At 45.3% G+C, this 27,959-nt stretch overlaps 1 protein-coding gene across 1 annotated transcript; it reads left to right on the forward strand.

Moving 5' to 3' along the window:
- Positions 1 to 445: 445 nt before the first annotated feature.
- On the forward strand, positions 446 to 27,959 carry SLC29A3 (solute carrier family 29 member 3). The gene is made up of 6 exons (XM_030570107.1): positions 446 to 564; positions 2,973 to 3,274; positions 12,959 to 13,041; positions 17,683 to 17,909; positions 19,673 to 19,835; positions 22,731 to 27,959. Coding segments are annotated over exons 1-6 (1,455 nt in total). The 5' UTR covers positions 446 to 563; the 3' UTR covers positions 23,410 to 27,959.

The raw sequence follows: 27,959 nt of genomic DNA on the forward strand, positions 1-27,959 counted from the left end.
TTAAGCCAGTAGATTGAGCTAAACTGCAGAAAGCTCAGCCTGCCATGAGCGTGTCCACCCAGGGAGTTATTCAGGAATAAGCATTGTGTTGAATCGAGTCACAATCTACCTTAATCCGAATTGTCTTTCAACGGCAGACCCCGTGGGCAATGCCCCCTCCCCCCCGTTTTAAAAAGCCTTGCCCTCTGCCCCCCCCAAACTACGCCCCTGTTAAAAAGTGGGGGGGCATAGCCCCTGCTGGCTCCCCCGGGTTCGGCGCCGGTGGCCCCCACTTCGCCTCTGCGTCCTGTCTGCCTGCGGGGGGGGCCTGCGGGGCCGGACACGGCACGAGGAAGGCCGGCCAGCCCAGAGCCGGCCAGCCCGCGAACCCGCCCCCGGGCAGGGCCGAGCGCCCCAGCCCCCGGCCGGGGCGGTGCTGGAGGCCGGGCCTAGGAAGCAAGGCGGGGGAGGGCTCTGCGGCGTAGAGCCGGCGCGGTGGAGCCCTGCCTGGCTAGGCCCCGCTGCAGAGCCCGGGCTCGGAGTCGTTGCTGCCCCGAGCGCGGCTGGAGCCTCACAGCGGCAACAGTGAGTGGCTGCTGCCGGTCGCTTCTGGGGGGCCGCCGGGGAGCCTGCCCCGCCTCCCCGCTCCGCTCTCCCTGCCGGCCCGGCTGCCTCTCCCCGCGCTGCCCCTGGCCCGAGCCGGGCCGGTGCGGTGCGGTGCGGCTGGCCCCGGCTGCCGGGCGCCCTGGGCAGTAGCGGGCTAAACTCGGGGAGGGGCACAAGTTTGGCTGACAGGGCTGAACGCAGCGTTTGTCGAGCTGCTGGGGGGGGGAGCCCCAAGGGCGAGCTGAGCAGGCCCCTGCCCCTCGCAAGGTTGCTGGAGCTCGGCGGGGGGCACCCCAGGCACTCCTAGGGGCCATTTGCCTTGTGGCGACTGGCGAGGAGGGTCTGTTGAAGGGTTTGGGATTTAAAAGCACCACAGCCAGGCAACTGAGATGCTAAGGGCTGGTCTGCACTACTGCCTTACATCGGGGTCATGACATCGCTCGGGGTGTGAAAAATCCATCCTCCTGAGCACCAACCTGTCCTCCTGTGTAGACAGCTCTGTGTCGGTGGGAGAGCGGCTCCCATCTACATAACTACAGCCACTTGGGGAGGTGGATTAACTGTGCTGAGGGGAGAGTGCTCTCCTGTCGGCTAGGAGCGTCTTCATTAAAGTGCTACAGCCATCGGTGCGTCAATGCCGATGCAGCATTTTAAGTGTAGGCTTGCCCTAAGCTACTTGCTTTGTTGTCTGTCACTTAAAATGGCCTGTCAGATTTCATTTTGAACTTGGTTTAAGGATAGATAGGCACAGGCTGATGCGGCCTTGTGTAGGGCATGAAAGATATTTGAGTTACTGTTCTGTGTGCTGAAGGTTTATGATGGAAATATTGACATTAAAGCAGAGGTGAGCAAACCACAGCCTGCGGGCCCCTCCTGCCCTGCTCCTGAGCTCCTGGCCTGGGAGGCTAGCCTCCAGCCTCTCCCCTGTTGTTCTCCCTCCCTCGCAGCCTCAGCTCACTGTGCTGCTGGTGCAATGCTCTGTGGGGCGGGACTGCGAGCTCTTGCTGGGCAGCGCAGCTACAGAGCGGTGGCCTGACCCGGTGCTCTGTGCTGCATGGTGGTGTGACTGGCTCCAGCCGGGCAGCATGGCTGCCTGTCTTGGTGCTCTGGGTGGCATAGCTGTAGCGCCACCAGTGCTCCAGGCAGTGCGGTAAGGGGGCAGGGAGCCAGGGGGGTTGGATAGAGGGCAGGGGCATTCAGGGTGGTGGTCAGGGGCTGGGGGTATGGATGGAGTTGGGGCAGTCAGAGGGTGGGAAACAGGAGGGTTCAGTGGGGGCAGAGGTCCCAGCGAGGCAGTCAAGAAGGAGGTTTGGATGGAGTGGTGGAAGGCAGTCAGGGGCAGGTGTTCCAAGGGCTGTCAGGGGACAGGGAGAAGGGGGGGTAGATGAGGCAGGAGTCCCAGGGGGGCCATCGGGGGCGAGAAGCAGAGGGAGTCGGATGCGGGCAGGGGCCTGGCTGTTTGGGGAGGCCTCCACTAACCGGCCCTCCATACAATTTCGGAAATCCTATGTGGCCCTCAGGCCAGAAAGTTTGCCCACTCCTACATTAACACAATGGGCATTAAAGTATTGACATTCAATTAATTATTTACTGGGGATCCACCCCCGTTACAACAAGCACACTGATGTTGTACAATCAGACGTGCCCCACATACTGCAGCAGGTAGATCTGTCTGACTGCATGACAGTTCGTTAGATACTTCTGTTTGGGATTATTGTCGTTGGCCCAGTGCTTCTTGTGACTTCCTTTAGCCCTAGAACGGATCCATCTGCTATTGTGCCAGTGAGCAGAGCTTCATGCCAGTAGCCCCTCATGCACTGCATCATATCCCTCGGTGTCTCATCTTGTTCTTTGTCCCATTGTTTCCATCATCATCTCGCTCTACATTAAACCCTTCAGAGTCATGGTGTTTCCAGCTTTCATTGTAGCTCCTGTTCACTGTGTATGGTCGGTGACCACCATGTCTCCTCTTTGTCATAGTACCTGAGTTTGGAATAACATCCCTGTTCTTTGAAAGCAGTGTACAAACTAACCCATTAATTCTCAATGTCCCTGTGAGGTACATTTCCCCACTGTATGGGTGGGGAATGAACGGAGATATCAAGTGTTTTGCCCAAGGCAGTAGTGAATTAATTGTTGGCTAAACTGAGATTAGTACTCAGGTGTTCCCAATTCCCAGTCTCATCCTGCTTTCTTTTTGGACCACACTGCCCCTCTTTCTTTATGGGCTGAGAGAGAAAACTGGGATATCTTCCTCTACAAGCTGACAGGAAATGTGTGTCTTGTGTTTCTTGGCTTCCAGCGATATTTCATGCAGATGGCATATAATTTATGATTACTTTTATCATACATAATAATCTCTCTCTTTCTTTGCTTTCCCCTGGAAGTGGCTGTTGATTTGGGAGATGAAGATGACCGATTTCAGCACAATGCTAACTCTGCATATAAACCAGTGAATACCTCTTTCCAAGAAGAAGAGCCTCTGATTGAGGAGCCAGTGGGAAACAGATACAGTCTGCAAAAGCCGAAGGATCACTTAAATGGTGCCTATGTTATTTTTTTCATCCTGGGTATTGGCTCTCTGTTGCCTTGGAACTTTTTTATCACAGCAAAACAATATTGGATATATAAACTTCAGAACTGCTCCAATCAGCAGGATCCAAAGGGACATGGAGTCTCTGATCTCCGTGTGAGTATGATGGGTTCCCACTTAATGTCAGTGTGCTGGCGCTTGCATCAGCCACTAAGTCCAAGGTGTGTGGGTTCTCTGTATTTTAATCTTAGCAGTGGTTAACAGGAATACTAGGTACTGGGATCGAGGCAACTGACTTCTGTTTTCATATTGTTTAAACTGCAGTGGTGTTCTCTAAAATGGGCCTGTTAGTCACTCAGAACTAAGGAGTGGCAATAGCTACTCTATAATTAAAGGTTGAAACTAATTGTTGTTATAAACTTGATTTCTTCCTCTCCATCCCTTTGGCACTTCTGTAAATAAATAAATAAATAAAATAAATAAATCCCTCTGAAGTTTTATATATTGTATGTCTTGGGATAGAGAGGTTTTTTTTGTTTGTTTTTTTAAAATTTGCTATAAACACAACTTTCAAAACCTCTTTTTATGTTTAGAACTTCTAGCTGAAGTTCACTTACAATTCCTCCTCCTACTTTAAAAGTAAATCTTATTTCTTATTCAAGGAATCTATCTCCAATTATAGCCTACAAATTTAATATGTTTTGACTTTTGCATATATTTTTGTAAATTTTAAGATGAAGTTAGATTATATGACATTGGAAAACTCTGGATCTCATAACTGTTCCTTTTCAGACTACCTAACTTTTTTTTTTTTTTTAATGTTAGAATTTTTGTAAAGTGAGTCTAATACTATTTTGGAGTTTTAGCTGGATTTAATAAAGTACACTTTCAGCCTTAGCTCTTTGTTCACTATGCTTTTCATTCACAAATATGTTTTAATTAAACAGAGTTGATTGTGTGCTTCAGCTTCAGTGCAAAAGCTCACATAAATTCTGATAGGCAGTGATTGTAGTTGGAGCTGGAGTTATTCACTACATTGCTCTATTTTGCCCTAAAAGTGAATTTCCATTTCCCTTCTCCTGTAATTTCACTGTATGTTGCTTTCCAAAAGACAGTTCAGCACAGAAACAATTAAATATAGAATGGGAGGACACAACTTTAGCAATAGCCATGTTCAAAGTTAGGTGCATAAGTCAGACGGGACCTAATAATGCAATGTTCAGCTACCAATATTTATTGCTGTACTTGGGTCCTGCTGAATCGTTACTGCGTCTGTAGACGGTTGCCTTATGGAAATGTGTGTGCGCACACACACAGCTCACTCCTGTCCAAAAACCAATTTTCATAAATAGCTTCTATTTTAGATTTTGAAACCTTCTGGCCACTCTGTTAAGGTGTGTGTGGAATGAAAACTCTTGCAGCTGGTGGACTGTAACAAAAAAAGTAAAAATAATTCTTAGTTGTGAGAGGAGACATGGTGGATTATGGAGTTAACTTCTTGCTCTTCTTAAATTCAAGAATTAGGAATGCTAGTGACAATCTCATTCCTGATTAAGATATCACCACAAAATACTGGCACTTAAAGTTGGGAGTATATCTCTCAGATTCGCTGACTAAGGGACGGGGGGTAGGAAGGGATTCCTTTGTACTGGACAGTTTCTATTCAGTGTAGCAAAATCTTGTTGTGTGGAAGCACGGAACCTTGAGAAACCCAAGGCCAGACGGCCTTCGTCATATTAGCTTCATCAGATAAAATTAACATCTGTTTGGGCTGCAGTTTGGAGCTGGATTGCTGCTGCACTATGTAGCTTTTGGCCGTATTCGGAATAGACACTTTATAGTCAGTTTGGTTATATCAGATGTTTCACCATGCATAGGGAAGACAGAAGGCACATGGTGTCTGTCTGCTTTGCTGGAGACAAGATTAGTACTAACATGGCCCTCTAAAGAGGTGTTGTGCTGTTTTCGACATCTTCCCCCTGTGCACCTAGTGATGAAGCATGTACCTTAGAGGCAAAAGGAATCATGACAGCAGGACTTTGCAAATGACAATTATAGCTGAACTTCTATGACGCTAAGCCTATTCCAGGTCCTGTTGTTTACAATTCTGTAGGCCACCTTATGATTCAGTACAGGTTTTTTCCAAATGCTGGCAGGTGTGAATGTAGTGCCTGCTACAGCATTAAGCCTCTGGCTTTTGGCATGTGAGATGAGAAACTTGTCACCTTTCGATTCATGGTCCAAACCTTGAAAAGCAAACTTGCCATTAGAGGAAGTGGTTTTGTGTTTTATATTGCATTTTTCTTCTTAATTCCTTGTTTCTTCACTTCTCATTGCTGCTGGATTCTTGAGTTCCCTGCAAGAGGTGCTACTCTGATGCTCCGGTCTGAAAGCTCCTGTGGGTGAACACAAACACACCTGGCATCACAAGCACCTGCAGTCAGATCATTTCTTTGCACTAAAAAGAATTCATTCCAATTCTGTTTCTGTGTTGCTTTCCAAAGTCAATGTTGACAAGAGAAGCTTCCCTGAGACAGAGCAATCCTAACAATCTGAAAGTCTTCATAACCCACCTGAGCAGTACAGCTTGTTATGGCTTGGGAACGCTTAGGCTGGATGTATTTTGCTGCTCCTTGGTTTCTTCAGGTAGAAAACACATTTCTGTCTACTCCCATTAGCATTTCCATGCTAATGTCTTTTAATCGTAATGATTTATATGACTTCCATCCCAAAGGGTCACAAACCACTGTCTAAATTTAGCAAACTGATATAAAAAATTATACATGGATCACCTCACTAACTGTTCAAAGGTAGCAACCTCTAGTTTGAAACATAATTATTTAACAATGCACGGGAACTCTGTGCAACAGCTCAGAGCAGGAAGTGTATATTATCTTTCTAAGGAATTTAGTTGGGTAGAATATAACTTTGAGCCTGAAATTTGACCAGGGCACCGAGGTTAACATTCCAATGGCTTTTAACTCTAGTCCAGCGGTTCTCAAACTCCATTGCACCTCTGACAACAAAAATTACCACACGACCCCAGGAGGGAGGACCGAAGACTGAGCCCACCTGAGCCCCTTCCTCTTATTGTTTGTTGCACTTCATTTTAAATTAGGTCCTGATTCTGCAATCTGATCTATATGGCTACAGCTCCATTGACTTCGTTGGGATTCTATGCAGGAATAAGCTTCCTGCATTCAGAATCAAAAAAGACCTATCTCTGTCATGATTTTCCCACAATAGTACCCTCATTCATTCATTTGTTCATTTTAAAACACCCTAAGCCTGCTTCTTAGGGTATGTCTACACTACCCACCGGATCGGCGGGCAGCGATCAATCCAGCGGGGATTGACTTATCATGTCTAGTCTAGATGCGATAAATTGACCCCCAAGCCCTCTCCCATCCACTCCTGTACTCTAGCGCTGCAAGAGGCGCAAGCAAAGTTGACAGGAGAGCTGCGGCAGTCGACTCACCGCAGTGAAGGCAACCCAGTGAGTCGATCTAAGTATGTTGACTTCAGCTATATTATTCACTTAGCTGAATAACGTAGCTGAAGTTGCGTACCTTAGATTGACACCCTCTCTTTTCTCCCCTTCCCCGCACTGTGACCAGGGCCTAGTAGCAGGGGAGTGTGGGGAAAGAGAGGCATTTAGTTACAGTGGTTGTGAGGGCCACAGAAGTATCCAGATACATAGGAAGATCGAGGAATGTCTATGTAATCAGATTGTAGGATCAGGGCCTTGGAGTGTAAACTCAGAGGCAGGGGCTGGGGCTTTCTATGTGGTGATACAGCACCTAGTACAATGGGGCACCAACTGGCAGATATATTAGCCTGCCTTTGCCCAAATTAAATCCCATTTTGTTATCTTCTGCCCGTGTTTCTAATCTAAAGCCTCCTTTCTAATCTGTCTCCTCAGTAGTATTTGCAACATCTCCCAACATGGTGTTAGCTGTGAATTTCATTAACATGCTGTTTACTCTTGTCTTTCAGTGCATTAATCAAGATGTTAAATAAAGATCTGATCTAATGTGATCACCAAGGTGGCACTCTATACACCTCCCCCCAGCTTGTCACATTGCCAGTTATTATTAATCTTTGATTATGGTCACTTAGCCAGTTTTCATTCCACATGAGAGTTCCTATCCAAGCCAATTGTAATTAACTTTTCAAGTAAAAAAATATTGCTATATGTTGCGTCTACCTTCCCTCCTTTGCTCCGGAGTTTAATATTGTGCTGCCACATTAGGCCCTAGCACACTCATATCACTTTTGAAAGAGGAGAAATGGATTGAGCAGATGAGGTATTTCAGAAAGTAGATGATAGGACTTCACCAAAGGAGAAAAAATGTATTCTGTATTTGTAGCATGGTTCAGAGCTTTTCAGTTGGACATTTGCGAGTTCATTTTGGGATACACACCCTTCCTTACTGCCTAACTTCTCATTTTGGGTGGGTTAGACAGTGGTTCTCAACCAGGGATACGTGTACTTCTGGGGGTATGCAAAGGTCTTCCAGAGGGTACGTCAACTCATCTAGATCAGTTTCTCAGTCTGGAGGTTGCAAACCTTGGTGGGAAGGCGGTCACAGGCGCATGACCGGTGTTAAAGGGTGGCAAACAGGGCAACTGCCTGAGGTCCCACGCCACAGCCGCCCCCCCCCCGCAAAGATAAATTACATGGTTCAGGGCCAGGTGGCAGGGCTTGGACTTCAGATTCCTGCAAGGGGTACAGTAGTCTGGAAAGGTTGCGAACCACTGGGTTAGGATTTCTCTCAAACTGTTTGATTTTCTTCCCTACTTTTAAGGCAAGGTTCATCCTTAGAGCACTATTGATTAACTAGTGTCTTTTTAGTTGTATTTGGAATGATCCCTCTCTCTCTCTCTCTTATAAATAATTTAATATTCATGAAAAGTGCTATCTTGCCAAGCCTGAAGCCTCTATTTATCCACACACCAGCTATAGCAAAGGCAGGAGCAGTAGAAGCTTTCCCAAGTCTGTGCCCCACCCAGAAGATCTTATCTGTACCCCTGATTTGAAGGGATCACGCTTCTCGGGATGTGAGGGTAATTCAGTCACCATGTCCATCTGACCCTTGATTTCTCTGCCAATGAAAGAACAGTTACATTTTGTCTGAAGTGGACCTCTATCCACTAGGAAATGGACTGAAATCACCAACTTATTACCTAGGCCTCTAAATATCCCTAAGGGGAGTCCAGTCATTCTTGCTTAGGTGTTTTTGGGAAGGGGAAATTGTATCAGCGCTTTTAAGATCCAGGCTACTTGCTTGTCCAGCAGTCAGCTCAGTGCCATTCACAGCTTCTTCAATAGAGTTCTCTGCTGATGCCTTCTTGCCCCCTGAAGATGCTGATGCAAGGATCTCTTGTGGTAAGGATCTCTATGTGCTCTCATAGAGAGCAAGGATAGAAGGAGAAGCTGAGAGAGGAAGTAAAATCACCTTTGGCTTCTTTATAGGTATCAATTAATTGGAAATGTAAAGAAAGTAATTAGTCAGAATGAGGAATGGCCTCATGTTTTCTTCTTCCTGAAAACTGTTACCCAACACTTCTAAGGACCAGAGTATTCCTAACTGAAGGGCACTGCCCACTATTTTAGCTTGGAGATCATGTTTTTTGTTTTGTGCTTACTTTGTTCTTCATATAGGAAATATTGAGTTCCTTCCTCGCTCCTGTGTATTCACTGGTGCAGAAACGAACCTGGTTTGGTTTTGTTTACTTCCTTGGTAAGGCACCAATATCAGAATTTATAACCTACATTGTGGGGTCAGAGGTTTTAGTTAGCTTGCTGCAGAAGCAGTGGGATGCTTAATGCCAGTGGGATACACAAGAACATGAAAAAAAGTCAATTTATATAATTTCTTTGCAGTAGAGAGATGGGTTTCCAAGCCTTCACATCACAAAGTTGTGCTGCTTCATCACCATGTAATCTAAATTGAGTCCATTCAAAAATGAATTTTGGACTTATTCCACATTCTGCCCTTGTGGAACATGACACTGATTTTGAGAATTGTGATGACAGTGAGCTCGTATGTCTTCATCCAAATTAATTTCAGTATTTAAGTCTATAATCTAAATTTAATTTCCAGGAAAAGCAAACCCATTTCTTAGTTTTATTCAGCTATTATAGTGAAATGACTTAACATGTTCATGCCAGAATATCAACATTTTTCTCTCTTTCATATTGTGAACCCATAGGTGCTTGGACACTGTGGGATTAGTGCTATAGTTATGCCAATAAGTAAATAAATTAATGTTCAGTCATTTTTAACTGGCTTTCCTCAAATTCACCCCAGAATACTTTGCACTAGTCCGTGCAGCACTTCAGGAAATAGTGCAGCAATTTATGTGGTGTCAGAGAAGGACCAGTTGCAAAGAGGCTGAGCAAATCCATCTCAGCAGATGCCTGTGCATAAGGAATGGGAGCAAGTTTGCTACTCACAAGTGATGGCTAGCAACCTCTTAGGTGTTACAACCTATGTGCTGAGAAGTGGAGCTGAGCTTTGAAAATAGCAAAAAAGATTCCAACTAGTTCTCATGGAAATCTAGCTCTTGCCAGTTCGACTAATTTAATTTTGGTTTTAAGTCCTTGTGTGGTAATTGTTTCGGTTCCTAAAGCTCCTTAAATAACAAACTCTGGTGATCAGCGTGAAGTGCTATGTCATGGTTTATTAGAACCTCATGGGTTACTAACTCATTCATGTGGGTGAGGTTTCTATGGATATTTAAGCAAATAGAAATAACTAGGGTGTTATGGTTGCAATATAGTTGCTAACGGCTTGATTTTTGCCCGGAAAGCCTTCCTCTCTGCTGCATTCAACCACATCAGAGGAGATTGCAGGAGGGTTGAATTCAAACAAGGTTGGGCCAACATTTTCAAAACTTGGGTGCCTACAGTTAGGGTGCTAAGTTTGTATGTAGGCATCTAAACAAATGGGCTGATTTTCAAAAGCACGAGAACCTAACAATTCTGTAGTTGTCATTTGGGCATTGGTAAGAAAATTTTGGCCATTGAATTTTAAGGCACCAAGATTACGGGCTGGAATCAAGCCTGTTACTAGAGATAAAAGGCTCTGTTTGGAATTTAGTGTAAAATACAATTAATTACACTGACTTCCATCTGAGGATTTCAGAGTACTGTGGAAACCTAAATTAAGCCTTACAACATGCCTGAGAGAGAAGGAAGTATTTTTTTTTTTTTTTACTGGTAGAGGGACTACAGCACAGATAAGTTACCTAATTTGCTCAGGAAGTCAGGGGCAAAGATGGGAGAACCCAAGTTACCTTGACTCCCAGTCCTGTGCTTTAGTCTGAGGACCATCATTGCTTTTTTATTAGGATGCTCATTTCTGTATGTCATATTTGAAAGGAGTCTAGTTCTGATCACTAGGGGCATGAATCCTCCTGTCAGGCAAATGGCGTGGTGTTGACTCCCTTGCTACAGGGTTTTCCAGTGTTGCCTCTTTGGAGCTGATACTACCCAGGCTTTTGGGGTAGGAGTAGTGTGCTACCCCTGCAGAGTCATCAGAAGCACAACTCTGCTATCAAAAGATGAGTTTATGACTGCAAACTCTTCTTGGCTCCAACCTGCTTGCTGCTGCTAATTTCATGCCCTGTGATCCAGGTAACGCTCTAGTGCCTTGAGCTGCCACCCTGGGCCTGAATTGCTTTTCTAGCTCAGCAGGAGCCAGCTGCCTCTGCTGCCAAGTTTAGGTTGTAACTGAATAAAAACTACTTTGCAAAAGCATTTTGGCAGCACAGAGCAAAGTCTGCTGAAGCTAGTGACTAATTTGCTACTTTGGTGTCTTGTTTTGTTTTAAAGTACCCAGTATGCTGTTTGAATAACATCCTGCATATGCAGAGATCGCAGTATTGTGTTGGAAGATGCAGTAATTAATATTGGTCATCCTCTCCATTATAAACCTCAGTTCTCATAGATTTTAGAATGCTGGTGATTGAGTTCCTTCTGGGTTGATGTGAACTGTATAGGAGATTGGAGAAAAGTCCCCCCTCTTTTTATAAATATGATTGAAATCAGCCCAGCTGGCTGCTTGGCATTCTCATTTTGCTTTGAAGAGGAAAAAGCCTGTTTTGTGCTGCATACGTAGTCATTGCATCACATAATGGAGAGGTGACAGCCTCTCCCCCACCCCCCTGTTCTGGTGACACCATGACTGGAATATTGTATTGGGCTCTGATGTAGACAAACGGAGGGAAGCTCAGAGAAGAGAAACATGTATATGGGCCTAACCAGGAAACAGTAAGAACTAAATGTATACAGTGTAGCTGAACTAGGAAGCTGGGCAGGAGTGGAGGGACAGAATAAAAATCTACAGATACGTGAAGAATATAGACATCAATGTTGGGGGAAGGCGTATTTAAGAGGGACTAAGGGGTTATGAGTAGAAGCAATTATGACATTTAGAAAAGGAAAATATTAGGCTGAATTCTGGGGCATAGAAGATGGTAATTTCCCAACAGCAAAATGTAATAGTCTGGAAAATAGTCTTCTATGGAAAGTCATGGAAGATCCGTCCCTGAAGATATTTAATACTAGGCTGGTCAGGGTACTAGCAAATGTTCTGTGAGGTGCCATCCTTGTCCTTGGAGCATGTAATGCTGTAGATCTATTTCTATCTCTAGCATCTATGATGCTATAACATATTATGTTTTAAATTAACACAGTCAACAATTATGTTAATAACCCCTTACATTATTCAAAGTGAAAGAATTTGAAGAATTCAGTGCACAGTAGTTGGTAGTGTTTGTACTCTGCTTTATTGCATGGATGTTAGCAATCAAATTTCTTTTACTATCAGGTTTTTAGGGCCTTGAACAGCAGGATCTGGCCCTTAGTGCTGTGGAGTAAAGTTCAAAAACGTCTAAGTCAATGGTACTTAAGATCCTAAGCCACTTAGAAAATTTTACCGTGTGTGTAAAACAGATGAGCACTTCTCTACAGTGTTGAAATCCAGCTACTTTAATTGGATTTTCTAAAATGTGGAAACATTTCTACTGGTCAAAAGTTTAATAAAGACTTGTTTTCACAAAGCTGAATATGAGAGTGATAGTTATGGTGACAGCATCCCTTTAAAACAAAATCCACAAACAAGGCTAAATTTTAACAATTAAATTTACATTTTTCTTCTAATTGTACTCTCCTGTACCACATCCCACTTCCCACATCTTTGTGTTTGGAATCTGTTCATTCATACTGCAGCTGTAGTAGATTCATGTATCTGTATCTCACTCTCTGTGTGAAATCGTAAGCAGTGATTATTAGATTCTTTGCTGCTTACAGTGAAACTCTTTATGGGAGAAAGTAAATGAGCATGCACAGAAATTGAGTAAAAGACTATGGTTCAAAGTCTCAGAAATAAGGAACATTTCAGCTAAAGGGAAAATATGCCAAGTACCTTCTAATTCTTGGCCACAATATGGCACCATCTCTGTACATTGGTAACAAAGAATTATATAACCATTTCCACTTCCTGTATATACTTCTCCACCTTCTGCACTCGAAGTGCCAGAATGGGGACTCAACCTTGACAGATATTAATGCAGTAAATATTTTAGTAGCTCATACTATTTATGGTAGCTAACACAGTAACTAGCTGGAAGATTAAGACAAGTGCATTAAAAATAAGTTTGGTAAATTGCAGCTCAGTCTGCAGGCCCACAGACATGACGGTATGGCAGCTGAGAGCTTTGTCTTGGTGTTCTTGATTTCCTCACTACTACTTGTATAGGAGGTTTCTGAGGTAGTGCGTAGCTAGATTTGTTTCTGATTTTGGTTTTAAATGCCTTTGTTGCTTTTTGCAGGACTACTTTGAAAGTTATATTTCCATTGCCTCAACTGTGCCTTCGGTGCTTTGCCTGATTGGAAACTTTGTGCTAGTCAACAGGTAAGTGCAGTTACATCTCCAGTCCAGGATGCATTAAGCACCACCATTTCCAGGCTTGCTTGCTCCCTCTGCAGTCCAATCACTCCATCCTTTTCTCTAGTCTTTAGTGCTAGCACAGCAGTGGGCTTGAAGTCAAGCTGCAACATCTAAGGGGGAACTACATTTAACCAGAAAAAAATGTTAGCTAAACTGCTTATGAAAGAGACTCACTCTGCTGTTCTGTTGTTCTGTCTCCACAGCAAAGCCCACTCAAGACACCTCTTAGGTATTAGACCAGGCACAGAAACATTTCTGTGCGCAAACTCATGTATATGTTCTCTTGTGTGATGATAGTTTTTCAGAGAAGTAACAGCCCACTGTAGGAAAAGGTCAAATACAGTATTAAGTTCCTTGTTACATTTCCCTGTAAAATCTGTGTTCTGAATGCTACTGTAGTTTATAACGTAGTACAGGTCCCTGGAATCAGTGATTCTTCTTCGAATGATGGTCCCTATATGTATTTGTGGCGGGGTGACGAATTACCGGCGTGGCACCTCCTGCTGGTCATCTTGGGAATTAGCTCTTTCCAGGCCAGAGAACCCTCTGCAGGCCAGTGGCTTGCCTGCCGCTGGTCCCCGTGTCCCTCCTGGATCCCGTTACCTCTCTACTTCAGGGTTCTGCCCCTAGCAGCAACCCACTGTCTCTGGGTCACCCTTCCCAGAGGAACCCCCAACCCTCTATCCCCACCTTGCCTCAGTGGCTACTGCCAGTCATCATCTAGCCCCCGCTCACTGGGGTGGACTGCAGTTTGTAAACCACTCATGGATATGGGGGGGTTAGGACCTGCTGCCTTTACCTGTCTCTGGGCTGCCCCTCTGCAGCCCCAGTACCCTTTCATAGGCCTTCACCAAGGCCTGCAGCCTGGGGTTTTATCAGGCTGGAGCTCCCCAGCTCCCTCTGCTCTTCCCCAACACTGCTCCACCACAGGTACCCGTCTCAGTTCCCAAGCAGCCAGGTCCTTCTCTCTCAGAAGCTAGAGAGAGTGTCCTTTTTGAGCTTATGGCTCACAGCCTTTTATAGGGCCAGTTGTGGCCTGATTGAGATGTGACCCCAGCTGTGGCTGTTTCCCCAATCAGCCTAGCTTTGCCTGCTGCAGCCTTCTCCAGGGCTGCTTTATCCCCTTCAGGCAGAAGCAGGGTGACCACCTGCTATACTCCCCCCCCGTAAGAATGTGCGGGGTGGAGGGTGCCTGTTGCCCCAATGCCCCTCGCAGCTGGGCTCACAGGGAATCCCTCTCCTGCTGCAGGCTCTCCACTATGTGGAACCACCTGCTTCCCTCTATAACAGTCTGGGTCCCCACCGTAGCCCTCTCAGCTCCCACGTAGGTTCCCCTCTCTGTTTGAGATCCCACCGTAGCCCTCCTGGATCCTGTCTGGTTTCCCTGGTTTGTCTGGGGCCTCTCTGCCCCCGACAGTTCCTGGTTTGGGCCTCCAGCCTTCCCTGTCCCTCCAGTCTGGTCAGGCTCAGACTGGGCCCCTTTGTCAGCGCTCCCCCTTTCTCTTAGGGGGCAGTGCCTTTTTATATGGCCCTCATTGTGGCACTGGAAGCACCTCTTGTGCCTTCCCTTGGCCACAGCCTTCCCACTGTCTGTTTCAGGCTTAACCCTTCCCTCAGGGCTAGCCTGGGTCCGACAAGTCCCCTGAGGGGCACTCCCTCCTTGTGTGCCCGGGCTCTTTACAGGCCCAACATGTTCGGGGGGCCCCCCGTTACCCTCACAGGAGGTGCTCCCTCAGTTTCTTCCTTGTCCGGGGGGGGGTCCCTGGTAGGGGCACTCCTGTTGCTAGTGTCCCAGTTGCCCACAGGTGAAACAATCTTTAGGCTGGCACCAGCCTCCAGCCCCAGATGCCTGGCCCCCGATGAGATCTATGTGCCCTCGCCCACAGCAGCTGAATCAGTTCTGCTTGCTGCTCGGCGAGCCAGGCCACACAGGCTCTGCAGTACCAGTCCATCTTCACCACTTTCACGTTCTTCGCTCTCAGATCTGGGCAGTAATCCCACAATCCCTCCCTTGCCCTTTGTATCGGGGCAGACTGTGTGCCCACATTCTTCACCACGTGTGGTGGGGTGCCGACTCACCAGCGTGGCATCTCTTGCTGGTTGTCTTGGGAATTAGCTCTTTCCAGCCCAGAGCACCCGCTGCAGGCCGGTGACTCACCTCACCTCACCTTCAGGCAGAAGCGAAGTGACCACCCTACTACAGTATTCCAAATGTGGGGTGGGCATGCACACCATGCACCGGAGCCAGAAAGTTTTCTTAGCAATGCCCATTGATCCGCACATGTGTCGTGCATCCACTTGTGCTCGCACCCAACAGTATAATAGGCTGTGTGGGTTGATGCCTCTCCAATCCTTCTTACCGCCACGTGGCCTGACTCAGAGCCCTTGTTCTTTCGTGCACTTAGTTTTTACTAAATCTGTGTTCTGAATGCTATTATAGTTTATAACCAGGACACTACCAAATTCATAGTCCATTCTGGTCAATTTCACAGCCGCAGGATTTGAAAATTAGTCAATTAGTCAATTTCACATTTGCAGATGTTTACAGATGAAATTTCACAGTGTTGTAACCATGGAGGTCTTGATCAAAAAGAAGTTATGGGGAGGTTGTAGAGAGGCTGTGGGATTGCTACCCTCACTTCTGTGCTGCATTCAGACCCACCTCTGGAAAGCTTTCCCTGCTGCAGGAAGCTCTGCCTTTTTCCCATTGACCAGTTTACCCTCTGCCAAGAGAATCTGAGACACAGGGGAAAGGTTTCCCTACCCACTAGGAGAAAATCTTTTAGAGGGAACTATAGCGCTGTACTTGTCTTGATTCCCTGTTGACTGGCAACTACAGTTCTATTTTCTGTACCTACGGTGTTTGCCTGTGTGCCAGTCCCTTTTACCTGCCTTATTCTGTGAGTTCTAATCACTGAAGAAAGAATGGAAATTAGTCTGAAGATGAGCCATATCAGTGCACAATGGCAGGAGGTGAGTATGTGGTGTGTACAATATATACTTCATAGTGAGTAGGTACTTTAATGTTCACCAATACCATAGTAATTATTAGCCAAGTGATAAATTCCTAAAATAGGTGCTCAGTTGTTACCTGTATTTGCATGTTGCTGGCAAACAGGGGAAAGGGAAAGAAAGCAAAGGATAACTTCAGAAAATAGCTCTTGTTTTTCTTGCATATCATTCAGACTGCTAATGTAGCCATTTCACTAAACTATTATGTATTTAATGCATTACATTTAAATGTAGCATCTATCTCATGCATATCACAGATTCTTCTGACTGGTGCATCTATAATCAATAAGAGTTTTATTATGTTACATTTTCAACATCATAAATACTCATGACGCAGATTAACATTATGAAGAATTCTAAGCAAATCGGTTCCCTGTGGTTCAAATATTATGCAGCATGTCTGGCTAGCATATGCTCCACCTTCAGTATAACAGCATCTTTGAAAGCTAACCATTATTGCTGTTTTAAAGTCACGGCACTGTCTGTGGATACCAACACATATGAGATCATGAAAGTTTTTTCTTATACATCATTTGGGAGAGAACAACAAAAACCAGGTAGTGCTGACTCCTTGTGGGTACGTGAATACACTTGTATTCATATCAGTGCTCCTGTTTGACCAGATATAATTATTCGTGTTTTAATTGCTTTTCAAAAAGGTGTTCCATGCACACAAGGCATATTTGTTAGGAGTCCTTCATCCTACTAAAACTGGGCCAGTCAGACTACAGTATTTGTAGTTTGAGTAACTATGAGGCATGATGCACCATATTGTGGTCCCTGGGAGACCTGCCTAGGAGAATAAGGTTTAATACAGGAGACCTTGTATCTGAGGATGAAAGGAATGTATTTCAACACTTCATCTCTAGATCTTGATTGCTAGCTTAGCTTTCCTTTTTTCTTCATTTTTCCTTCATCCCTCCTCTGCCCTGAAGGTGAGCTGATAAAGTCTTGTGTGCCTGTAATAAGTAACCTTCCTGTTCAGGCAACTAATTATCTTGTAGTAACAAGCATGTGATTGCTTTCACCCAGCCTGCAGTATTCCCCAAGCAGACTTTGTTGCTGCTGTGTGTTGCTTTTCTGAGGGCAATATCTCCTGTTTCTGTTAGAAATGGATATTTACAGCTTGGTTGGGTTATAGACTTATTGAGTTGAACAGGCACTGATGGAAGATTTGGAAATCATCAACTTGATATCAAAACACTTTAAAAATAATTACTTTTTATATCCCCCCTTTTTCTTGGTCCTTCCCACCCCAGAGGAATTAGTTCATAGCAACTTCTACGCTGGCTTTATTTCTCTAGCCACCTGGCTTCCTTTGTGCTCTTGTATTATCTCCCAGTTGGCTGGCACATCAGCAGCCTGCCTTAGCCAGAGTATGCATTTCTAGGCTGTTGTTTGGGCTTCCAAAACAACTCCATTATAAGATCCCGTGTTGTGGTGCGGCATCTTGAGTGTGTGCTCTAAAAAGTGGTACAGGGTGACAGCCACACACTTGTACACTTGTACACTGCATTTTGACAGTCAGTACTACCAGCACATGGGGGGTGTTTCATTTTGAAAAAAACCCAAACCATTGCATTTCTTCTCTAGGGTATCTGCCAGCATCCGCATTCTGTCCTCCTTGGCTGTCATGCTGGCTATCTTCGTGGTGATCACTGTGTTGGTGAAAATGGACACATCCACATGGACATGGCATTTTTTTGTCATAACCATAATTTGCGTGGTTATAGTCAGCAGTGCCTCGACCATCTTCTCCAGCAGCATCTTTGGCCTCACAAGCTGTTTCCCCATGAAGAATTCTCAGGCGTTGATTTCAGGTTAATCTCTCTCTGATATTCAAAATGGAATCGGTGGCAGTAAGTAAATGATTAACTTTTTCAATGGAAAACTACCCATTCACTGAGAAACAGACTGACAAGAGAGCTTAGAAACTGCTTAGAATCATGGGTTTTAGTTTTGTGACCCATGCTTTCGGTTCTGTAGCACATGATCCATCTTGGTGGAGGTTTTGCTGCATCTTGCATTTAGATGTGATAATGAGGGCTGCATGTTTGCTGAAGTAACATGACCTTTCCTTTATATTTAAAAAAAAAAAAAAAATGGAGACTGAGATAAAGGGAAGTTCCCAAGGAAGAAAAGCAGCCAGTCATGTGAGCTGACTCTCTAGTTTCTGTAAATGTTTTGTAGATTGCCATACTTCACTGTATAAAACAGTATTTGTTCTCTCAGAAGAGACAAGGAGAATACCAGATCCTTGGTATCCATATCCTGTAGGTGAATTTTCCCTAAACAATGTGAGACAAAAGGACCACAGAGTAGATTTTTCTATAGGGGGAAAGAACATTCTTCAGTTCCACGTTTGTTTATATCTCCAGAAATCTTAAACTTCGCATTCTCTCTCTTTTTATATTCCACATTTATGCTCATTTCCATAACTGATGAGGGACACGCTGAGAGCCATGAGTGATGAGGTCCCTGGAGGTTTGGCTGTTGTTGATACCTACCTTGCAATGCATTTAGAATGTTAAGAGAGATGAGGGGGAAGAAATCAAGACAGTGACTTCAGAAATACTTCCTTGGGCCAAGGCAGGAATGTTTTAATAATTTTTTTTTTTCCCGGTGAGGGAAATTAGCTTGTCTCAGATGTGGCTGTTCTGTTGTAAAAAATGTGTATGTGGTATTGGCAACTTGATTTGCATTTTGGGAGGTAAAAGAGAGAGACTATCAAACTCCCAATTTTAGAAAACCAAGCGTGGGTTTCTGATCCGGTAACTAATACTCTGCCCTCTGAAACTAGGCATAGGAGATCCACCTTGCGGCTCAGCATACCAAACCCACCTGGCCCCCACGATGTATTTGTGTATCCTTGCTGGAGGGCGGAGAAGGATGGATGGAAAGCGAGGCTCCCATTTCACTACACAACTAGTACAGAGCAGGGGTTGTGATCCAATAAATAGCTGATTTGAGACCAGCATAGAAGTATAGGCAATACCAAATATGCAGATGGGCTTTCCCTTTTGAGGCTGCTGGCTTTGAAGCCTCGTATCTGGGGTAACTAGATGATCCAACATGTTAATGCACTGACTTTTCACCTCTGGAGGCCTAGACTACAATGAGGCTTGGGTCAGACGAGATGAGTTTAGTGGTTTTCAGCTAGTAAAATATTTGGTTTTTTTTCTACATCCCAAAACTACCATGCAGCTTGCAGCGATTGGCTGCCTTGTGTCGAGAGACCTGGCACTGGAATTCAAGCTGTGTTCATAGGTTAGGATTGAGGCGCATTGGGTAAGCTGTGTGCGAGCACTTGCACAGCACTTGCCAGCTCTGTGTATGGCTCTGGCCAATACTACCAGTGGCTCTGTTCCAAGAACATTGAAGTTTGCCCTATACATTTCAGTTAAAAATCGTTTCTGAAATTCCTAGGTGCAAGCCTCTTACCCTCACCTCTCTAATACCTACCCTCTATTTCGACTTTGAAGCTGCTGTCTACCCAAGTGTCTGGGCCTGGCTGATCCAGTATAAGCTGGGCATTATTAGATGCTTCTTTGACACTGAATTTTTGCTTTTTCTCCCCATGTAGGTCAGGCCATGGGGGGCACAGTCAGTGCTGTGGCATCGGTGGTGGACCTGGCAGCAGCAGCTGATGTTACAGACAGCGCCTTAGCCTACTTCCTGACAGCAGATGTCTTCATCATTGTCTGCATTGGGGTATACCTGATTCTTCCCAAGTTGGAATACTCCAGGTAAAGCCTGTCAAGCCACCAGGCCATTGACTATGCAAATATCCTAAGCACGGTTCACCTGATATAGACTTTTGATGTGGTGAATATGCCTCAGGTGCAGGCAGAGAGGTATTTTTCTCCTTAATAAGAGCTACAAAGTACATAATTGTAGTATGTTGAGGTGTGAAAAGCCAGCAGTAAGAACAGCAGTGCAAATGGGGTATCTGGGGACCTACTTTCTCTTTCATTGTGTAGCGTAAAGGATCAGGAAAATCATAGTCTTATGTGATGCCCATTTCTCCTGCCTCCTGCCATTCGGCAGTCTTGCCTTTTATGTTGTTTGCTCATATGCTTGTCTGATTGTTGCAAGAATCCCCCTTCTCTCCTACCCTGCTCGGAGGGCTTTGCTGTCTTGCTGCTTGTGTTCAGTTCCTTTGCTGGTTCTCTTTCTTATGATCTTCCTGATTTGACAGAAACCACAGACAGACAGAAACTGGAGGATTTGCAGCTTGTCTTGAGTTTCTGAAAAGCTACCTCTGTGGGGAAGAGGGGGAGGGGGATGACTGAAACCACATAAGCAGATCTAGAACTGCTTAATCAGAAGTAGTTAAGATGACTCTTATTCAGATTAACCCCTGAAACATACAGATGATAGCCAAACAGGTCCCTGGTTTATGCAGTAACCAGTGGGACATACCAGTATTTTAGACTCCTAAACTTCTGGAATATCCAAGCCTGATTGGTTTTGAAATGTCTGTTGAGCCCTCCTGTGAATAGCTGGGCATCTCTGTGCATCGGAGGCATTTCTTGTTTAGTTATGACACATTCAGGTTGGGAGGAGAGAGTTGGATAGTCCATGGGGATTTGAGTAAATTCTATAGAAAGCACTAGTTAGAGTGCATTTGTGATGATGTAGGTAGGTTCATGTGGGAGCAGGAGTGTAGAAGGGTGGGACTGGGGCTCAACCCTCCCTGAGGGCAGAGGGGAGCCACACCGGCTCACCACACTGTCGGCCCGGATCCCGCCCCTTTGCTTCCGGGCTGAGCGACAATGCACAGTCTCCTGGGGGCTCCGGCCTTCTGCGGCAAGGCAGAGCGACAACATACAGTTAATTAGGAGCTCAGGCCTGCTGCTGCAAGGCTGAGCAACAGTATATAGTCAGTTGGGAGCTCCGGCCCTTTGTCTCAGGGCTGAGCAACAATATACAGTCACTTAGGAGCTCAGGCCTTCTACTGCAAGGCTGAGCGGCAATATACGGTCTGTTGGGAGCTTTGGCCGCCGGTCTCGAGGCTGAGCAACAATGCACAGTTAATTCGGGGCTCAGGCCCTCTGCTGCAGGGCTGAGCAACAATACACAGTTAGTTGGTGGCTCAGACCCTCTGCTGCAGGGCTGAGCAACAATACACAGTTAGCGGGGAGCTCAGGCCCTCTGCTGCAGGGCTGAGCAACAATATACAGTTAGGTGGGGGCTCAGACCCTCTGCTGCAGGGCTGAGCAACAATATACAGTTAGGTGGGGGCTCAGACCCTCTGCTGCAGGGCTGAGCAACAAACAAACAGTCTAGAAGCCCCGGCCCTGGGGGAGGGCGGGGCAATAAGCAGTTCAGGTGTATAAAGCCCAGGCCCTGGCTCAGAGTGGGGCAGCAAGCGACTCAGGGCTCAGGCCCTTCAGGAGGGGCTGAGCAAACAACCAGTCTGAATGACCTCCTCAGGCCAGGGAGAGGGGGAGTCTGTCACCCCGGGAAGGGTGGCAGGGGGAACGCAGGCCCTCCCACTCCACAGCCCGGGGCCCTAGTAGCGGCTAACACCGCTGACAGTCAGTGGGGATCCCGACCGAAACACACTGACATTGGCTCAGGTGAATCTGCAGCCTGACTGGGGTCGGCTGCCCCCAGGCCACTTCCAATCTCCCCCTCACTGGGTACCTGCTATCCGCCAGCGCCATCCGGTGGGTCCCAGACCATGGGCTCCTCAGGATACTGCGCATCGGGAACTCCAGGCCATTCCTCTGTGTACCGGGTGTGGGGTGGCTCAGGCAGCTCCTCTAGATGCTGGGTGTCGGGAAGCTCAGGCAGCTCCTCTGGGTGCCGGGCATTGGGAAGTTCAGGCAGCTGCTCCGGGTACCGAGCACGGGGCAGGTCGGGCCAGTACGCCTCCGGGTACCGAGCGCGGGGCAAGTCAGGCCAGCACTCCTCCGGGTACTGAGCACGGGGTAGGCTGGGCCCGGCGGGATCTTGGGCACCAGCGTCTGTCCTCTCCGGCAGCCTCCCTCCAACTGAGTGCCGGGGCCGGGCTTTTATACTTCCTGTCCCGCCCCCTTGACTTCCGGGGGGTGGGGACAGGTGGGGGTGACCCTGCCCACTGCCGCGGCTGTTCTGGCTTGTACCTCTCAGGCGCGGCGGGGAGTGAGGCCTCCTCACTACAAGGAGATGCTGTTTTTTGTTTGTTCAAGCCTTCTTTTATTGTACAGTGAAGAGCACAGGAAACTGAAGTATTTTGTTCACTCCCCCATGATATGATTGACATGGGCCCATATTGTGTGAGGAGTGGGATCTTGGCAAGGAAGAGGAATGTGATCTTTGTGTGTCTATTAAATCCTGAGGTCATTGAAGTAGTCTGTATGTGCAACCCTTTATTAAAATAGAATCCACAGACAGAAACTGTGGGGATTGCCACAGCTTGTACTGAATTTCTGTCCTTCGTTTCCCTGTTGTCAAGGTTTCTCTCTGGATTCTGGGCTGGGGAGGGGATCAGTTTCTGGTGAGGTGGGCAGTACAAGCTATATAAGCTAAATACTGAATTCCTTATTTGTTGAGTGCCAGCAGATTTTCCTGCACAGCCAACTTCTGTTCTCATTGCAGCTGTCACTCTTGATTTCATTGGGTTGTTGATAGTTTTCCTTCCTCTCTCCTTTCAGGTACTACATGAGAAGCAACAAGGGTAGCACATACGCAGCTGGTGTATTGCCTAGCAGTTATCTCGAGGGAGCAGATGAGTCACAAGGCATTACCAACAGCCCATTTCCAGCCAAAGGGACCAGTGTCCAAAATATCCCACCCCTACGTCCTATCCTGACGAAGACTGCTGTCCTGGGCTTCTGTGTTTTCTATGTCTTTTTCATCTCTATCATCATATTTCCTTCCATCTCCTCCAGCATAGAATCTGTCAATAAGGACTCGGGGAGCTTATGGACCAATAAGTACTTCATCCCCTTCACCAGTTTCCTTTTGTACAATTTTGCTGACTGGTGTGGACGGCAAATCACTGCCTGGATCCAGGCCCCTGGCCCAAAGAGCAAACTGCTCCCTGTTCTGGTCCTCCTGAGGACTTTGTCACTACCCCTATTCATGTTATGTAACTATCAGCCTCGGATTCATATCAAAATGGTAATCTTCAACAAAGATGTCTACCCGGCTGTCTTCATTGCACTCTTAGGACTCAGCAATGGTTACCTGGGTACCTTAGCTATCATCTATGGCCCCAAGATCTTGCCAAAAGAGTTGGCAGAGGCAACAGGGGTGGTGATGACATTTTACCTGACATTAGGGTTGGCATTGGGATCTGCCTGCTCAATTCTTTTGGTCCATCTAATATAGAAGAGAGGTGGGAGAGTGAGGGTGTTACCATCATCTTGGGCAGCACCAGATTGAGGCCGCCAGCAGTTGGCTGAAGAACCAGCTCCTTTCCTCAAATCTGTGAAGTTACATTCCTGAACCTCTGATCCTGATCAGGTGTAGTGGGACTCGGAAATCAAGCTCTTGAAAAGCAGGTGGGCAGGAAAGTTGAGGGAAAGCAGCAGAGTTAGTTGCTGAACCTGAAAGTTAGGTGAAATGCTCCTTTTAAGAAGCTCATAAAAGGAGTGCCTAGCTAGTATGGGGAGAAACAAAGCATCTGCAGAGATTCTCTAGGCTCAAAAAGGAGCTTGATATGTACCGTATTCATTGCTGTCACCATGTCTGTTATCGCTTTGGTCTTATATTAATTATTTGCTGGCTTCCCAAGCATGAAGGCTGACTAAACTGGTTCAAGTGACTGCTAATGGTAGAGGTGAGCTAATAATGAGTTTTGTAAAAGAACCCGAACAAATAAACAAGCTTCCCCCCACACCCTATGATTTGTGGGGAAATTCCCACAGGCTGTGCCAAAAGGGGTTAGTCCAGAATGCCAATCGTGATGGTGCAAAAGCTTCATCTCCAGGAACAACTCATTAGGTCAGGTGGATGCGCACCAAATGTTGCTCTTTTACTTCCACCCACAATTCTGCCTTCTTTCATACCTCTGCTGGACCTAACATTGCAAGACCTAACATTTTCAGATGCTTCAGTAAGCCTCACTATTTTCTGCTGGACAATTTAAAAGGACACTCTTGGAGGATTTGTAATTGTTTTATTACTGAATTAATGCTGTGGGACCTTGAAAATGAAATCTGTTTCCCTGTGGAATACTTCCCACATATGATGTACATAAACACTGCTTTGTTATTTAGGATTGCTTATTACAGCTGACATTGGGTAAGTGTATAACTTTTAATGCTGTTTGTATGTGTATGATGTGGAACAGAGCAGTGAAGTGTTATTCTTGGGAGAAACCACAGCAAAGTACAATACTTGGATTGTATACGCTTATTCTGAGACAAGGAAAAACTCTGAATATTGGGCATAACTTCCTAACAATGAGATCTATCAGACTGTGGAATAGTTTCCTTAGGGATGGAGTGGAAACACCAGTGCCTGCGTCATACCAAATTAGACTGGGCAAAGCATTGAAAGGGGGATGTTCTAGATCTCCTCACTCTTAACTGCAGATACTATTGGAGAGTTGGGTAATACTTCGTGCTTTACTAGACTTGACAACATCCCTTTTCTGTGACTGGCATAGTAGAATGATTAGCAGCTTAATTGTTATTTTTTTTAAAAAAAACTTCCTGTGCTGCTCTTTTTACCTAAATCTTTGAACTGGTTCATGTTGTGGCAACTTTCACAAATTCAAGTGAATGGGCACTAATTTTTTTTTTTCCCCAAACCTACCAAATCGTGACCAATTAATCTTAAACTGAAAAGGATCCAGTGATAATAAATTTTGCTGATATTTTTTAAAGTTCTACAGTGTGTGTTGAGAGGAGGAAATTTTATTAAAAAAAAAAGATTTATTAGAGGGAGCACTTTATTATGTTTACTAAATTCACTGTATGAAAAACATTGAGATCCCAGTTAATTCAAATGGACTGGCTGTGAGGGAAGGGAAAGATTACACTGGTGATCTGGCATTATATAAATTTGGCCTATACTGTTATCAGAATAAGGAGATGTTATAAAGCAAAAAGATTGTCTCCAAATAGGATGGCTTTTTAAATTTCTCTGTGAAATTTAGATGAAGCACAAATTAAACTAAATACAGTTCTGATTATATTTTTACTCTAAAATTGGATGGATATATGCTGTAAAAGGAGATTGACTGCCACCTAATTTTGTAAATTGTCATTACAATTGAATGCCTCTGGGGAAAATAACCATGGAAAATGTTTCCCATCCCGGGATTTGATGTCTCAAAGAATTGAAAGAGGAATATCAAGCCTTTTGCTTCTAGATAACTGTTTCAAACTCACCCTCAGCTGGTAACCTTTTTTAGATTTTAGTCTCTCCTTTGAGTTCCTAATGTGCCAGCAGTCATGTGTCAAAGTGCCACCACAACTAGTTCTCATGGTAGAGATGCTATGGGATGAATAATCTTGGGAGTTAGAACTTGCCTAGAGTTAGTGCTGGTAAGTCATAAGATTTTTGTCCGGGTGGTGTGGCTGCATGCCATGCTGCTGCTAATGCAGTGCCATTTCTGTGATGGTTATTTAAAGGTTTTCAGGCTTTGGTATGGATAGTTAAGAAGTAAAACTTGAAAGATATATTTCACTATTTAACTATACTATTTAACACTTGACAGAATATTAACTGGAAAGTAATCTGGCCTAATTGCTGAAGCCAGTGTCCTGTGTTCTGGAGTCTCTTCCTTTTTTGTGGTCTGTGTGGGCAATAACAGTAGATGATAAGGTTTTAAACATTGAAGTTCAGTTTTGATAGCTGAGAGTTTCACAAAGTGTCTACCCATTGCTGGCTTTCATTACTTTATATACAGAATAATACATGGCTAGCATATAACCTATCATGATTGACAGCAGTTATTGAGACTGAACTAAGTGTTTTTTCAGTATTTAGTCTGGGATCATTGGTAACACACATACAGTTCAGCTTTATAGGTAATTTTAAAACATAAAATCCAGACATGAGTGGAAAATTTACAGGGCATGTGATGCAGAAGGAGAAGCTTTACAGAATGTGACTTTGCATGGCATAGGCTTTAAAAAACTGAAAGGAATACTGTCATTGCACTAGGAACTAATCCTTTGGCCTTCATTGCGTGGAAATATAATACAGCCTGGCCAAGGCTGATACATGTTAAATTCCATTTTTGTTTAGATTCTAAAAGGTAGCTAAATGACCAGGTGGTACAGTTGAAATGCACCTCTACCACTGACAGCCATTCTGCAGAAGCCCAAGGCGCAGGTGGGTGTGTAATATTGTTTTAAACCAAAATAGAACTTGGTTTGTACTGGTGCCTGTCACCTCTGCAATGTTGTGAAGAATTAGGAGCCTTTGTTGTGTAGTGCACTAGTCTCTCATCACTGGAGAGCCGAACTCAAATTCACTTCAACAGATAAAGGCATAAAGATGACATTTGTGGTCGTAACTATTTCCCACTAACATTTTTGCCTATATCACATAAGCTGTATGCAGTATCGGATAATTTTCATTCTCTCTGCAGAAAAAAACTGAGCCTGGAATAGAACTCTGTTGGGATATATATATATATGTATATAACCTCCATTCAGGGTAAGATATTTTAAAAAGAGACTTAAACCCAACATCCAGTTTTATATATTCAGTCAGTTGTACAGACACAAACAATGGCATTAGCATTTCTAATTAGCTGATTGCAACTGCAAATCAGGTAGATGCCTAAATACAATCTCTTGTGTCTGCAAATGTAAAGCCATAATTAAAATATTGCCTGTTGATAGCTCTGGGCGGGACTAAATGTTTTTTTTTCCTTGTTATGTGGTATGTGAGTCTGACTGTCCTGTACTAATACTGTGTGTATCTCAGTTTCCCTTTGTACTGCACCAGTGTGTAGGTGGTGGGAATTTGGGTGTGTGACTTCTGCGGAAGCTCTCGAGGCAGGTGAGGCTGCCCAGCTGCCTGCACGTAGGTGATGGTCGGTGCCTTTCGCACCTGAGATCCAGGAAGGGGTGCAACCAGATGACATTTTGTCTAGGAAGCAGGACAAAGAGCAGAGGAGGAGCAACGGGCGTGTTGGAGGCTAGGCAAAAGAGTCCATGGCAGTCTGCTGTGGGGAACTGGAAGAGGGGGAGTCCAGGCTGTCTGGCTCAGGGATCCCCCAAGATGAACTTTGCTAAAACTCACTGATTTCTGTGCTAACAGGTTCTGTTCTCTGCTGTGTACCTGTTAACTAATAAACCTTCCATTTTACAATGCTGGCTGAGAATCATGTCTGACTGCGGAGTTGGGGCGCAGGGCCCTTTGGTTTCCCCAGGAACCCCACTCAGGTGGACTCGCTGCTGAGAGTGCACGGTGAACAGAGGTTCTGAATGCTCTGAATTTCAGACACAGGAAGCTGAAGGCACGTAGACTTCTTGCCCTGGCAACAGTGGCGTGCTTCGCCAGAGTCCTGACTGGCTCTTAGAGAGCAGTTCCAGAGCATCGGCCCGGTAACTCCGTGACAGTAACAAGGTGCTCTTCCTAATGCTAAAATTTATTTCAGATGCTTAAGACTGAAAGGACTTCAGCTCAAGGTTTGTTCTGCAGTTCTTTAATATACTTGTTCTGGGTGTCTAAAAGTGTTTTCAGTGGGTTTTTAAAATATAAAGCCGCCTGCTCAATGTTCCTTCTTTTAAATCTCGCCAATTGTGAGTAGGGTACATAGTATTAAGAAAGAACACGATCCTTGAGAGGGATTGCTCATTAACTGACTATTTTGCACTTATTCTGATTCTGCCCACAGTTAAAAAGGGACATGTGTTATCTCTTGAAATGGAATCCTAATTGTCTCATAGCCTTACTAATAAAATTAATTTAGT

Source organism: Gopherus evgoodei, chromosome 7 (assembly GCF_007399415.2).
Source record: "Gopherus evgoodei ecotype Sinaloan lineage chromosome 7, rGopEvg1_v1.p, whole genome shotgun sequence".
NCBI classification, from domain to species: domain Eukaryota; kingdom Metazoa; phylum Chordata; order Testudines; family Testudinidae; genus Gopherus; species Gopherus evgoodei.

What these genes read in the sequence shown, in the direction of transcription:
- SLC29A3 (XM_030570107.1), top strand. An exon ending in ATGGAGTCTCTGATCTCCGT is followed by an intron (nt 3,275 to 12,958) that starts GTGAGTATGATG and finishes TGCTTTTTGCAG; the next exon opens with GACTACTTTGAAAGTTATAT. An exon ending in CCCAAGTTGGAATACTCCAG is followed by an intron (nt 19,836 to 22,730) that starts GTAAAGCCTGTC and finishes CTCTCCTTTCAG; the next exon opens with GTACTACATGAGAAGCAACA.